General features: G+C 39.3%; 1 protein-coding gene across 1 annotated transcript in view; it reads right to left on the reverse strand.

The window, feature by feature from the left end:
• Positions 1–586: 586 nt before the first annotated feature.
• dnmt1 (DNA (cytosine-5-)-methyltransferase 1) overlaps positions 587–16,305 on the reverse strand; it is a 63,163-nt gene continuing 47,444 nt past the window's right edge. The window contains exons 26-33 of the mRNA XM_057860531.1: positions 15,703–15,844; positions 11,198–11,364; positions 10,958–11,135; positions 10,675–10,870; positions 10,433–10,596; positions 1,044–1,160; positions 876–969; positions 587–776 (exon numbers count right to left, since the gene is read on the reverse strand). Of these exons, the coding sequence (XP_057716514.1) occupies positions 739–776; positions 876–969; positions 1,044–1,160; positions 10,433–10,596; positions 10,675–10,870; positions 10,958–11,135; positions 11,198–11,364; positions 15,703–15,844 (1,096 nt within the window). The 3' untranslated portion in view covers positions 587–738. The remainder of the gene's footprint in view (positions 777–875; positions 970–1,043; positions 1,161–10,432; positions 10,597–10,674; positions 10,871–10,957; positions 11,136–11,197; positions 11,365–15,702; positions 15,845–16,305) is intronic.

Consider the following 16,305-nt stretch of genomic DNA (forward strand, 5'->3'; position numbering starts at 1 on the left):
GCTAGTACTTTTGTACTTGATATTACCTTTTCAATATGTTCCTACACGCCTACTTTGCACTGGGCACTGATGTTATTTCCACCAGAAGCCAACCACCTCTTAAATGAGCCATCTTCCATCTGTTTTTGATTAAATTGACACTTCTCCATCTTCTGCACATTCCCGTTTAGGTCTACAACCATGAATAGCCAGGAAATGGCGTCATAGAGACAAGTTGCTGACGTACACGGAGGTTGCGGGCAACGTACCATCTAAAATTTATGAACCCCAAACTCTTACTGTATTTAGTGCACGCCCATTAATAAAACAATACACACCGTTGGAAGTTTTATGGCAGACTACAGTGAATTCCTTGGCATTAAATTCATCGTCTGGAAATGTAACACTTACTGCAATTTTAAATCAAAGACAATTGAAGACCTTGATCATACTGATTTTAAGACTTTTTAAAGACCAGGGGGAACTTGTTTTTAAGACCCCGTTAATACCCTGAATAAATTGAATTCCAGACAATGTTTAAAAAAAAATGCACTAAATTTCCAAAAGACACTGAACCATTGGTGATTTTACTCTCCAAGTGTAACGTGAAACATGATGACAAGAAGTAGGCCATGTGATAAGAGCTTTATTTGATGCAATAGATATAAAAACTACATACAATTTATCCAACAAGTTCATACAGAAGAATACATGACCCTTGTCTGTCCCAAAATTATGAATTGCTGTAGAGAGAGAAAACTAGTCAGACATTTCCATCTTCTCCTGTTTGATATTATCTGGAAAGAACAGAGGACACATTCAAGTCAAAAGTTTTGTTCCTCAAGTAGCTACATGCGCAATACAAAAAAAAAAAAAAAAAAAAAAAAAATGCTTACTTTCTGTCTGTTCTTCCTTCATTCTCTCAATAATGCACTTCTTGATCTCCATTCCAATGGCTCTGGAGAGAGGTGGCGGCACGGCATTGCCCACCTGTCGGACGCCGATGACAATTTAAGGATGAACTTTCTCTGATAGGATATTAAAATGCTGCCGTCAACGCTGACCTGTCTGTGTTTGTCCAGGACGTTTCCGAAGAAGCGGTAGGTGTCGGGGAAACCTTGAGAGCGAGCACACTCCCTCACGCTCACCACTCTGTGCTGCTCGGGGTGCAGAACACGACCCTGGAGTGGGGGGGGGAAAAAAAAACAAAAAACATTTAGAACCTGATTTTAATATGATGGGGTTTAGTGCAGCAGTTTACCCTTTATGGGGCAAATGACTATTTGTTCATTCAACAAACTTTAGTACCATTTAGTGCTGTCAAATTTATCGCGTTAACGGGCGGTAATTAATTTTTAAAATTAATTCCGTTAAAATATTTGACGCATTTAACGCAGGCGCGGAATGACACGCTCATGCATTGCCTCGAACAGATTACAAGGACGCCGTTTTTTGCACATTGAGAGCTAAGAGGCAGAGAAAGGCGAGTGGACACAGGCGTTCATTGGACCGTGCCGTTTATGGCATAAGCTTCAGCGACTCCTTCACAACAAACATAAGGATCATTTAGTGAAAGCACAACAAAAATAATATTCCCATCTCTCTCTCTTTCTCTCCCAAAAAATACATAAATAAATAAATAAATAAATAAAAAAATTCACAAAAAGCGCTTCAATCTGTATTAATGAGGCCCTATTCTCACAGTTTAACAACAATGCAAAAAACTGGCATTCCCAATCAAAATAGCTATGCAAAATACACATAAAACCTACTCAGACTTTGGCCAAACTCTAGTCAAACATTTCATTTAGCTCAACAAATACACAAACCATCAGAGGTCTCGTACATTGTGAAGCCAGCACTCAAATGACTGTAAAGTACAATGGATGGACCAGTGATCACGGAGCTACGGTGTCAGTCGAGGGACAAATCACACTCATTGGCTTGATTTTTAAGTAATTTAAAACTTGCCATTGACACCTTGTGATGTATTTCAATCACTACTTTCGTAGTTAAAGACACTGTGGAAGAACGGCAGGGAGCCCATGTGACGTCACCGTTCGGCGACATCAACAATGGCGAGCTACTAGTTTATTTTTTGATTAAGAAGTTTACAAATTTTATTAAAACGAAAACATTAAGAGGGGTTTTGACATAAAATTACTATAACGTGTACAAACATTTATCTTTTAAGAACTACAAGTTTTCTATCCGTGGATCCCTTTAACAGAAAGAATGTTAATAATGTTAATGCCATCGTGTGGATTTATTGATATAATACAGTACTGATGTATGTTGAATGTACTGTATATATCCGTCTTGTGTCTTATCTTTCCATTCAAACAATAATTTACAGAAAAATATGGCATATTTTAGAGATGGTTTGAATTGCAATTAATTACCATTAATTTTCAAGCTGTGATTAACTCGATTAAAAATTTTAATCGTTTGACAGCCCTAGTATCATTACATACATAAAACCGATTTTAACTGCGAATCCCGATCGCTTCTAGCCCTTCCAGTCCTAATGGATTGGACGTCTGTGCAGTCAATGGCAGCCAACAAGTTAATTGAATTTATACAGGTAGTCCACGGGTTACGAACGACTTCCGTTCCTACGCTGGCATCGTAACAAAAATTTTCCCCTTAACTCGGAATTAACCCTTTAAGTACTCAAAAATACCCCCTCAAATCTCAAAATAACAATCCAAAAACAAGTATTATGTCATTGTACCGTCTTCGCCAAGACGTTCTAGCTAAGTCCTAGATAGACACCTAGCCAAACTCTCAAATGACGATGTCGGACGTCTGTGAGGTTTGCAGACTTTATTTACTTGCTCAATACAGTGTATCACAAAAGTGAGTACACCCCTCGCATTTCTGCAGATATTTTAGTACCGGTATATCTTTTCATGGGACACAATGAAAAGTCGTCTGTGTGCAGCTTATATAATAGAGTTAATTTATTTTGCCCTCAAAATAACTCAAAATATAGCCATTAATATCTAAACTAGTGCTGCAACGATTAATCGATTAACTCGAGTATTCAATTAGAAAAAAAGATTCGAATTAAATTTTGCTGCTTCGAGTATTTGTTTAATTAAAGTGGCGTTGTAATGGTTTGTTTTTGAAAGTGTTTGCATTTAGTTTCATTGATTTGGGTGGATACACTGCGCTCTCGTCTGCCTCATTTTACATGGCCAAATCCAGCAGCTCCCTGTTAAGACCAACATAAGCTAGGTTTTTGTTTGAGCTAAGGTTTTTTTTCAAGCATTTGTAATTTAGTTTAAAGGTATATTTAGCCAATTTTTGTGGGAATATGTGTCTGAACCATTTGTTAAGAGCATTGTAAAAAAAAAAAAAAAAAAAAAAAAAAGTATTTTATTGCATTTAAACTAGTGGACTTTTGCTATGTAAGTTAGCCAATTGTATATATTGTTGTATATATGTAGATCCTTATTTATTTATTGGGCCGTTTGAGGCCCAGCTCAGGTATTTAAATTTTTTCATGTTTATCCGATTACCTGATTATTCAAACTAACTAGTTCATCGATTAATTACTTATTACTATATCATTACTAAAATAATCGATAGCTGCAGCTCTAGTGTGTTAAGATTTTTTTTTCTTTTTCCATAAGATCTAGAAGTTTTTGAGTGAAAACAGTAAAAAAAAAAAAAAAAAAAGTTCTCTAGTCACTTCTGAGATGCAATTAGGCTGTTTTCAACAATTAACATCGAAAATACAGTGATTGACTGAAAATGGTTCAATATTAGATGAAATGTATTTTCTCGTGTATATTCGTAATTGCTCCTTACCTTAAAAAAAGTTTTATCCGATTACTCGATAGAATTTTCAGTCGAATACTCGATTACTAAAATATTCGATAGCTGCAGCCCTAATCTAAACCTCTCGCAACAAGAGTCCACCAAATAGAAACTACATACATCACTAAGTGTCTAAATTGAGTACTGCTTGTCATTTTCCCTCCAAAATGTCATGTGACTCGTTACAGGAGTGCTGTCAGCATTGCTGATGAGAGTGAAGAGGTGGGGGGTCAGCCTGTTTGTGCTCAGACCATACGGCGCACTCTACATCCAATTGGTGTGCATGACTGTCACCCAAGGAAGGAAGCCTCTTCTGAAGACTGTACACATGAAAGCCCATAAACAGTTTGCTGAAGGCATGTCAACAAAGCACATGGTTTACTGGAACCATGTCCTATGGTCTGATGAAATGGCGGGCTTTCTTGACGCAGCGAGGGCGAGTGGGAGCCACCAGCCGACGTAACAGTAAAAACACGAAACTGTCGCGCTGATAAAGGCTCTAACTTATCATAAGAACTTTATGACATGAAGAGGAAATACATTCGTTCATGGACGCACACAGATTAACAGGTGGCCCCACTCTTCGAAATGCGTACTTTACGCCTATTCTCGGTCCCAGAATATGCAGCGCTTGTGACGTAGGACAATAACAGGAAGTAACTGACTGGTTGCAATGGGAACGAATGCATACGCAAGGAACCATTCTACCAGTAGTATTAAAATTGCTAATAAAACTGTTTAGGATTATTTTAGATGCATATACAGTATGTTATATTTTTCTTAGAGTATTCGACGAATACCATAGACCCATTAATAGACTTTTTTGGGGGGGGAAAAAATAAATAAATCGACGTTTCTTTAAGTAGTCTCATGAATAATGACTTGGCCTGTGAAAAGATTTGCATAGTCACTCGGCGACGATTCCTCAGATTGTACTTGGTGGATGGGCCCTCTTTGAATAATCATTTAATCTCACTTGCTGAATCGAATGTGTGGAACATGCGTAGGTTACGTGACATAACTTCATTCCCCCTAATAACTCTGAATTTGATTTTTTTTTTTTTTTCTTTTTTTTTTTTCAAATTCAGTACTTAAACAAATACCCTATGAATGCCTTTGGCAGCGACAGGTGCCCAAACCACTTGAACTGGGAAGGGGTGGGCAATGACAACTACTGAGCTAGGTCAGGAGTCGGCAACCCAAAATGTTCAAAGAGCCATATTGGACCAAAAGACAAATATTTCTGGAGCATCAACAAATTAAAAGCTTTAAATAAGCCTTATAATGGAGGCAACATGTGCTGTATGTATCTATATTAGCCTACAATCAAAATGACTACATATTGGCTACAAATACATAATGAGCCTTCATGATTAAATGTTTATTTTCCCTGCAATGCACCCTATGGAGAATGGCGCATCACGTAACTACTCTGTAATACGATGTCGCCTAAAGTTAAACGTCATTACAGTATTAATGAATTAGAAGAATGTTTGTCATGTTTGTCCGCCTACAGAAACCATATTAAACAAAAAACCAGTTCAGGGTGTCCCCTGCCTACTGCCCGTAGTCAGCTGGGATAGGCTCCAGCATCTTCGCGACCCTCGTGAGGAAAAAAGCGGCATGGAAAATGAATGAATGAATGAATTTCAGGCATGAAAATGGGTCAGGGGTTAAAAAGGTGAGAAGGGTGCGGAGGAAATATGTTCCGGTGACTAGGGCTGTCCCAAATGACAAATTTTCTCATGATTAGTCAGCCGACTATTTTTACAATTAGTTGACTAATAATTTTTTCTTTATTATTTTATTTATTTATTTTTTGCTAATTTAGCAATGAAATTTTTTTTAATGCTTATTAATTCACATAAGCATTTTGGAACACTTACATTCTTTGTTAAAGTACAAATAAACATGTAAATAACAATAACTAATCACACATAAACAATGAGATCAAATGCTGATAGCATTTACATGTGCAAAAGAATGGAATGTAAACAGATTCAGAACACTGACTTCGCCTTTCCAACATGATTCAAAACTAGAGATGTCCCGATCCGATATTTGGATCGGATCAGACGCCGATATGGGCAAAAAAATGCGTATCGGTATCGGATCGGCCGACAAGGAAACATTCCGATCCAGACTTCCGATCCAGTTTTTGTTGTTGAAAATCCGGTCCGGGTTTTCCAGTGCACCGACTTACATAATCCATTCCAGTTTTTGCTTCGGTTTCCCTAAAATCCGGTCCGCATTTTACGCACACCTTCAACACACTACATTACCGTCTCCCAAATGACAGAGACTATCGGTAAAAATGTCAGCTGTGTTGGATTATTTCACTTTAAAGGACGACAAAGACGAAGAGGCAGAGTGCAACATATGCCACAATAAAGTCAAGCGTGGTGGTAAAGCTGTAACAAGTGTTAATACAACCAAACTAATCAAGCATTTATCGAAATACCACCACAAACAATACAAGGAGTATGAGGAGTATAAGGAGAAAACCGAAGACAGAAAGAAAGGTCATACGCATGCTATGCGTGACAAACTGGCACTTGACAGTCCCAAAGCCCAGGGAAGAGTCATTGCCGAAGGAATCATTTTGGATGACGAGCCATTATCTCTCGTGAGTAAAGTGGGATTTAGACGCATCGGGCAGACTTTTTTCAAAAAATATATATTCATATATTTATACTAAAACGATGTATGTATGTATGTACTTTTCCAGCGTTATTTCGCTGCGTAAATGCATTTATAATGATAAAAATATGTAGAGTATTTAAACATTGAGAAAACTTTTTTTCTGCCAACTCGAGGAGATTAAAATAAATGTCTAATCCACTATCCACCTGTTAGAACACACATGCAAATATAAAATATATAAATGTTTATTGAATATCCATCTTATAGTCTTGTTTAACTGGGAAAATTTGTTACAAAAGACAGGCTATAATTTGTTATCATTACAGGGATTCCCCTATATTCAACAGATTGTGGCGCACCGCCACACTAAAATGAAAGCCGCCACGCCTGGCAAATGAGATGTATTTTATTTATTTATTTAAATAAAAAAAAATTTTTTTAAGGCCGCTTCAAACTAGCGGCAGCCGAGTGGGAGGAGTTCAGCGGACACCTATTCATTGTGTATTGTAGCCTAATGTTCGTAACTATGCAGGCCCCCCCTTAAGAGACGCAAGGGGAACGAGTAGGAAGAATGGGAGAACGAGCGAGATAGCGAGAGATAGCGGTCGCATGTCGTAGCAGCCCGCTGTTATTTTGCTATTGTTTTTCTTTATTATTGTTACCACAATAAAGTGGGTAAGCAAATACAGACTTCTCTCCTTCTTGCCCATATCCGGGGCATTACAATAATTTGGATCGGACTTTTCGGCGAAAGTGAGCGGTGGACGGCCGTCTTGGACGGAAAGCAAACTTTGACTAACTTGCGCTGAGAGACTGCGGAGAGGCGGGGCCCAAAATAAAGCCTTGCTCTATTTTCAGAGCGTTGGTCACAGTAAACGATTTATCAGTTCAAGCAGAGTAAAATGATACATATTCACGGTACAAGAACGTCGTTTCTGGTTCCATCGATTGGTAAGAAAAGGCTGTTTGTACGAGTGACGTGTGGGCGCTCCCGTCAGGGGGGACATTTCACGTGGAGTGGCTATTTTTCGGCACAACACCGGCGCGCCAACTTCAGACAATTACGGCTGACGAAACTTTGATAAATGCGCCCCCCCACCCAAATTTTGCGAGCTCTGGGACACTCGAAAAATGACTCTCATACCTCTCCTTGCTAAGTTAATGGTACCTCGACGTGCCTTTGTGTGGAAATTTAGTTTACGAACAACGGGGAAAAAACTATTCACCTTCTCACCGAATCAAGTAAAACTCTTTACACGGCTATTAGAATTCCCCCAGTGCTCTAAATGGGTCAGTTGACAGAAGGACTGTTATTGTTGTGGTAATGTAGTACTTATGAGGGTCAAATAAAAGGAAAAAGGAGGACTACGACGGTGGTCTGCAACCCGCGGCTCTCGGGCCGCATGCGGCTCTTTAGCGATGCTTCGGCGCTTTTTTTTTTTTTTTTTTTTTTTAAATGGAAAAAGATGGGGGAGGGAAATATATTTTTTTGTTTTAACAGGATTTCTAGGAGGACAAACATGACACAAACATTCTTTCAATTCATTAATATTGTAATGAAGTTAAACTTGTGGTGGCATAGTACAACAGAGTAGTCACGTGGTGCGTCATTCTCTATAGGATCCACTGCAGGGAAAATAAACATTTAATCATGAAGGCTAATTACGTATTTCTAGCCAACTTAGTCATTTCTATAGTAGGCTAATATAGCTAGTATCGATAATTATAAGGCTTGTACAAGGCTTTTAATTTTTTGTGGCTCCAGACATACTGTATCAGTTTTTGTGTGTGTTTTTTTTGGGGTCAAATATGGCTCTTTCATCAGTTTGGGTTGCCAACCCTGAGTCACTACGAGATGTAAGTCGTACTATTGCCACGAGAAAAAAAGTCGCATTAGTACATCGGATAACGTAGCTGTAATCAGCTACGCATTTTACATACATGTACTGTAGCTGAGAGGTACAACATTAGCCTGGCTAATGAAATATTTCAAATATATCTTTGTTATGGTTCTTCTTGGGGGAAAAAATGAAGAAAAAAAAATTCGCTGTGGCACGACATGGTGAGGCTGTCCGACTCCGATGCAGCCCACCACCACAGCTTCAAAAAATCCTAGGGGAAACACTGCATTATGCATATATGCACTGGCGTCACCAAAAGTGATCACACAAAACGTAACCACACATCGCTCCTGAGTCCTCACAAATAAAGCATAAAATTTTGTTTTTTTCGGGCTCCTGCCTACAAATAAAACATAAAATTTTGGGTTTTTTCGGGCTGGGCAAGCAAATCAAAGGGAGTGTCTAATAGTTAATAGTTTGAGGTTGTTTGTGTGTTTTGCTTTTTTAAGACAGTTTACAATATTATTAGCATGTTTTACTGTCTGAATATGTCATTTCTGTTTGTTATTTATAATGTTTTGTGTTTATCATTTAATAAACAGGTCAGTTTCTTGTTACCAACCAATATGTGTTATTCCAACTCACCTAATTCAGCTGGCAAGTTGTTATCAAGACTACCAAAACACTTTTCAACATGAGTCTGACAACTAAGTAAGGAGGCTCAATAACTTTAAACTTTAATACATGCTCAGAGAGGCCGGTATCGGTATCGGATCGGAAGTGCAAAAACCTGGATCGGGACATCCCTATTCAAAACAATTTTTAATAAAAATATCTAGCATTATTATTATAGTAGCTATACTACTATATATGACAGTATTATAATAATTATTCATTGCCAGTCATCTTTTTCATAAACTAATTTTAAAGTTATTCTTAGTGTAGAATCTGAATTTTGTACTATTATAGTATTTTCATATCATAGTATTAATTCTGAAGTATGTAGGATTAACTCCAGAAATCGTTTATATGACCAACATAACGTGCTTTTATTTTGAAATGTTCACCGGAAGTATGTTCGTTAAACCGCTCACCGTAAGCTTTACATACAGCAAAAAAGCATTTTGTAATTGCTTGTGGTGTCACTAATTTACTAATTCACTTTTTTTTTTTCCCCCCCGTTTGCAAATGCTGTTAACCAGAGATTTTTCATGTTTAAAGTGTCACCTTTTAACTGCAAGTTTGCGTTTTGGAGAAGACTACCAATGTTTTATAGTAGGCTAAAATAAGTTGTCTTTTCCCCCCCCATTCGTATCAATGTAGCAATGCTAACGTGCAGTGTTTAATATAGATGAGTTTCCTTATTTTGTATGTCTGAACTGTAATTCTACGGCGTGTTGATGACCAATAAACATCTGTGAAAAGAACTGTAGTCTCATATGTCATCTACATGCACGCACAAATGTATGTACGCACGCGGTGATAAAACGCAGCCGTGAAAATTACAGCCCTCATTTTTATTTACCTTGCAAAAAATGGACTCACTGCATATCACGACAGGCTTAGCAACTTCAATAAAACATGTCGTTAGTTAGATGGACTTAAGATCTGCCAGCTTGTCTCCTGTCGTCTTCCAAAATTACAAATGCGTGACGGCGCTTTAGGTGTTCATTCACGGCTGACGTGCAGCCAAGCTTGGCATTGAATAGACAGGACACAACAGTGTATCCTCCTTTGTTCCGTTAAAATAAGTCAATGTTTTGGCCACTCTGGTGCGCTTTTTTGGCTTTGTGCCGCTTTCCCCCCCTTGCATACCGAGCGTACGACATTAAAAAATCTCCCGTACCGCCCCCCCCTTTTTTAAATTTTCTCTTCGGACCTACACAATTCACGTAGATCACCCTTTTTGACTTCAAAACGGAGAATTTTGCCAAAAGGTGAGAGATTTTCATCCCTGAAATTTACAGTATTTCCCTCCCCCATCTATTTCCATTTTCAAACATTTTTGCAACAGCTCCAGGGAACCACTAAGGGCAGCACTAAAGAACCGCATGCGGTTCTAGAGCTGAGGGTTGCTGACCCCAGAGCTAGGAGCTATAGAAAGGAAGGTGTTGGTCTAAACCTCTTCCTTCCCAAACCCTTACCTGTTTTCCCATTGGCTCAGGGTTAGTGACCGTGGTGCTGAAGAATCCATCCCACTCGAGCCTTCCGTAGAGTCCCGCCCAGTGATTGTGGCGGTTTCCCGTGTGAGGCAGACACCACGGGATCAGCGTGTTGAACTGCCGGTCGGCCGGATCGCAAGGCTTTCCTTCAAAGGAGATGAAAACCCCAACGTATTAAACATTTGGTGAATATACTCAAAGAGTAGTAAAAAGCCCATGCGAACCTCCGGCACAGGTGCATACGCCTCTTAGGGCGCCGGTGCCACTGCGTCCGTTTTTCTTGTCCGGGTGCGTGTAGCGCAGCTTCTTGGTCATGGTACCATCCTTCAGACGCACCTCAATGTTGGGAAGATCTCTCCAGTCCGAGCCGGGCGCCAGCGGGATGTGACGCATGCGGCCTTCCACAAGAGCGCTCATGTCCTTTTTACACAAAGGGCAACAGTTTTAATTTTTTTTTAAAGAGATCGTTCCATTCCAGTCCTGCGTGTAATGTAGTTCTGCTTTCACCTTGCAAACATGATCCCTTAAGATAGGTTGATACTGCGTGCCACGTATCTGCCTCTGGAACCACGACTGAGGCTCGCCGTTGTAGGAGATCTCCAAGGCGGCGGCGCCGTTGCGGATGTCGGGCAGGTCGGACATTGTGTCTCGCACCGTGATAGTTCTGTAAATTCCGCCGTTGCCGCTGCGCACAGGACGCAGAGTTACGACACCGTTTGACGATGAGCGCCGAGAGTCCAAGCTTACCGTGTGACGTTGCTGACGTATTTCTTCTCGTCCACCACCACGCTGAGGGAGACTGCTCTGGGTGCGAATACGTGCAAAGGCTCGGGATAGCGGGGCAGCTTCTCTCCGGGTGCTGCAGCCAGGATGATGGCTCTGCGGCGAGTCTGGGCCACGCCGTACTGACCCGCCTGATCAATGGGGGACGATACAACCGATGAACAAGAGAATACAGCGCCATCAAGGCTTTGTTCGCCACCTCTACCTTAATGCTGGGCGATATGACGCTATGTATCGGCAAAACAATAATGAATCATGTATTGTTATAAATTGTATTGTAGCTACAGTATTAATTTTAATTGCACATTTAAAAAATATATGTATTCTATAATAGAGATGGGCCACACGCGGTTTTCTTTCAATCAAGAGTTCAGTGCAGAATTGACGAAGTCGTATTAGAAACATGAGTAAATTACATTTTAAATTTAAATGATGATTTTTTTTAAAGTGATGCTTACTGCCATACATGTATGAGTAATTACGTTACACCAAGTAATGCTGCAACGATTAATCTAATAACTCGAGTAATTTAATTGGAAAAAAAGCTTTGAATCAAATTTTGCTGCATTGAGGATGCTTTTAATTAGAGTGGTATTGTAATGGTTTGTTTTGAAAGTTTTTGCATTTAGCTTTATTGATTTGGGTAGATACACAGCCCTCTAGCAGCAACAGTGAATATGACATAACTCGTCCAACATGGGTTGTAAGTTTTTGTCTAAGCTAACATGTAGGGGTGTACCATCTTAGGCACCCCACGATTCGATCCAATTAAGATTCAGGGCGCTACGATTCGATTTTTGAACGATGAGCACGGTATTGACGATTATCACGATTATCGATGCATCGTACATTACTGATTAATAAAGTACTCAAACAAATTTATGTCTATTATTTATTTAAAATAACCTTTTGATTCAACAGGAACGATGGAAACATGCCTATACAACAAAAAGCTGCCCTTAAGCTGCTTTTTATTTATTTATTTTACTAGAAAGTGCATAAACATTAACCATTTTAAAGAGAGTACTTAATTCTCTCAACAATACAATAAAATTTACACTGGTGGAATGAATTCCACATTTTCTGGATACAAACAAAGTGTCGTTAGAATTAAGACTTCTTTTAACCAATAGACTTTTCACAGTGTTAACTCCCTCTTCTAACTCTTGGAGTGACAGGTGGAAATCACAACTGCTCTTGATCACTTTGAACATGTGGTGTTTATTGCCAAGCACATAAAAAACAACACTGCCACACACACACTCATTACAGCGCGCGCACTTTCTTCCCTCCCTGCCCGCCCACGCGCACAAACGCCTGTCAGCTCCCAGGCAGCGCTCGCAACAACAGATTTCTGTACTATTTCGCAAGTTTGTAGTGTTACCGCTGTACTTAATCATGGTTTTACACGTTTCTGCATATGAAATACACGTTAGCGAATTAGCTAATTAGCTTAGCGCTCGGCGCTAACTATTAACATCTCAAAAACAACAAAGGCTAAACAGTACAAGAGGGTTCATGTACTCACCTCTTATAGACGCACACAGGTCTTAACACACTCAGGACATTTTTCAATTGAAATGCCTTAAAACTACTGCTGGACATCTGAACGACAAGGAGCAATGAACTCTCTTCCACTCTCGCTCTATAAAATAACTTGCGCACAAAAGCGCGACCACTGGGTCGCGCTCCTATTCCTGCCTGTCTTATACACAAATTTATTTTCCAGTCTTTTAAAAAGGAGTAAATCTCTCTCCCAGTAACTGCGAGCATCCATCATAATGTTGTGCATGCTTCTGTTAACGGTGCCTGGGGGGCAGACGTGTCTTGAATTTCGTTCCACTACGAGCGGCTGTCATAAAGTTGTGAGTGAAAATCATCTTTTTTGAACCTTTATGAGTCGTAATCGAATCGTCACGTGTCGAATCACGATGCATGTAATAATCGATTTCGAACTCCTCTACTAATATGACTGTTTATGCATTCATAATTTAATTGTGAGGTATATTTAGCGTTTTTTTGTTGTTGTTTTTTTTTGTGTGAATATGTTTGGACAATTTGTTAAGAGCATGGTTAAAAAAAAAAAAGAAAAAAGTTAGCATTTTATAGAATTTAAGCTAGCGGACTTTTGCTATGCAAGTTAGCTTATTGTTATGATGTACTTCGATCCTCATTTATTAATTTCTTTTCACCGTTTGAGGCTAGGCTCAGGTATTTAAAGTTATTTTTAAGTGAATTTATTGCTCTTGTGAAATGAAAGTGCCATTCTGCATAGTTTGAAACAAAAAAATGTTTTCATATTTAACGCTCTTTTGAAAGTGCAATCTTAGCAAGCCTTTGTTTTACATTTCCTAAAATTTATTCTGCAATTAAATGTTCCTAATCTGATATTTCGAATTGATAGATTAAACGCTTACTCAAATAATCGATCGCTGTAACCCCATTCCATTGCTTTATAAGCCCAGTGAGCCAGCTCGCTAAAGCAGTGCTGCAAAACAAAGTACAGTATAGAAAAAAATCTAGATATTAACTGCACTTTAACCACATCTGTTTGAAAGTAAAATGGCAGCATTTTACTGTCGATATGTAAACAAACCTATCCCAGCTCTCTGCTACTGCATTGAATAGATAAATTTGTTTGGCTACTTTATTAATCAGTAATGTACGATGCATCATTAATCGTGATCATCGTCAATACTGTGCTCATCGTTCAAAAATCGAATCGTAGCACCCTGAATCGTAATTGAATCGAATCGAATCGTGGGGTGCCTAAGATGCCACACCCCTACTTTACATATCAAGTTAATTTGTTCCAGGACCTTGTTTGTAAGTCAAAATGGTCGTATGTCGAAAAGGATTTTCCCATAAGAATACATTATAATTCCATTAATTCGTTCCACAGCCCAAAAACCTACACTAAATCCTTCATAAATACCGCTGGTACTATTACAAATGGCAATTGCACATAACAAAACAAATAAATTATAAATAAAAATCGAAATCAAATATAATTAGGTATGCGAACCCGCGCGCCGCGACGAATCTAGTCGGCAGGCAAGGACGCTAACCACTGCGCCAATAAAGCTCGAGCCAACGGCGCAGCCGTTAGCGTCCTTGCATGAAGGAATTGGCGGGGAGGTTTCCACGCGCTACAACAGATACACTGTGTACTCGTTACACTCTCCCCCTGAAACCTTCGCTGCCGATCCCGGACGAGCCCCCATTTGTAACCAGAGTGTCAATGCCGCCCCGCGTTCCGATCCCACCTCTGACCAGGCTGGTATGCGAACCCGCGCGCCGCGACGAATCTAGTCGGCAGGCAAGGACGCTAACCACTGCGCCAATAAAGCTCGAGCCAACGGCGCAGCCGTTAGCGTCCTTACATGAAGGAATCGGCGGGGAGGTTTCCACGTGCTACAACAGATACACTGTGTACCCGTTACAATAATAATTCCTGTAATAATGTAACGAATCGTGTTCTAATATGGCGGACATTTTCTTGCTGTACCTGAACGCACCGCGTGGCATGAGAGAGGGAGCGGTGAGGTTTAGAGTTACTTTCCCTTCAATGTTTTCTTGAGAACACCATCAACTACCGTCTACAGTAGGAGCTTCGTGTTGGATAAGTTGTGAAATAAATTATAAAAACCTGACAAAGCTGGCGAGTTCTTTGGCGATGTTACCATAATAATAATTGTCAGGTTAACTTATAAAGACTGGCGAACGGTGGTCGTTGGAGGACCGTGGAGATGTATTATTAAGCCAGTTCATGGATGCGCACCCCACGCTCGTATTTTTCTATAATTTGCATCTTTATTTCAAAGGTAAGCATCACCTTTTTCCTTGTTTCACCATCTGTACCAACTTTTTTGAAACCAGTGTTGATTTCTTACACAAGAAAATCCGCCGTGCGTTAGTCTGCGGTGCTGTCATGTCATCGTATTTCAAGTGTCGTCGAATGTAGAAACAAATGGCGAGTCAAATTTTACGTCGGATGTCGAAAATCATGCGTCGAAGCACCACTGTATTTTAAGTCCAAATAAATATTCTAATTGGCTTTTACAATAAAAGTGTTGCTAAGTACTTTTGAATTCATTATCGGATTGTGTCTATGACAAAGCGATTAATCGCAGTTACTCTCACGCAATGAAAATGTACAATCATTGCCCAGCCCTAATTTTAACGCCTTCAACTGCCATTGACCTCTAATATACATTAATTCTATTTGAACTAGGATGGCCGGCATTGAGTGACCATGTTTCGCTGCCAATCACGGTGCTAGACGTCCAATCCAATTTGACAAGGAGGGCTGTCACCAATCAAACAACTGCAATGCAAGCTCACTCAGTCAAAATGGATCGGATGTCTAGCGCTGTCAAATGAAGCCAATGAGTTAATAACATTTTTACTACAAAAAAAAAAACAAAAACAAAAACAACCAAAAAAATAAAATAAAACCTTCAACCAACCTGTAAGACTCCAAAGGTGCACTGGTATCCCATTCTGACGAGACAGCGCAGAGTCAACTTAAGGACCATAGAGCTTTTGAAAGACACAAAGTTCCTCACGTTCTCAAGTAGGAAGAACTTTGGTCTGTAGTAGTCACAGTAACTGCAACACAGGAAACCAAGCGTTAGCCATTTTTCAACCTTAAGTAGTAGGTGGGAACCTCTGGGTACCTCATGATACGATTTGCTATACAAGGCTCACGATATGGCGATACAACTATTATCGATACATGGGTCATCATTAGGGCTGCAGCTATCGAATATTTTAGTAATCGGGTAATCGACTGAAAATTCTATCGATTAATCGAGTAATCGGATAAAACAAATATATTTTTAGGTGAAGAGCAATTATAAATATACATGAGAAAACAAGACATTTCATCTAATCTTGAACCATTTTCAGTCAATCAATGTCTTTATTTTCGATGTATATTGTAGCTAGAAAAAAAAAAAAAAAAAAGACTAATTCACTGCTTTCACTCAAAAAACTTTTAGATCTTATTTAAAAAAAAAAAAAAAAAATATATATATATATATATATACATATATATATACATATATATA

The sequence above is a fragment of the Corythoichthys intestinalis genome, chromosome 16, assembly GCF_030265065.1.
Source record: "Corythoichthys intestinalis isolate RoL2023-P3 chromosome 16, ASM3026506v1, whole genome shotgun sequence".
In the NCBI taxonomy this organism is placed as follows: Eukaryota; Metazoa; Chordata; class Actinopteri; order Syngnathiformes; family Syngnathidae; genus Corythoichthys; species Corythoichthys intestinalis.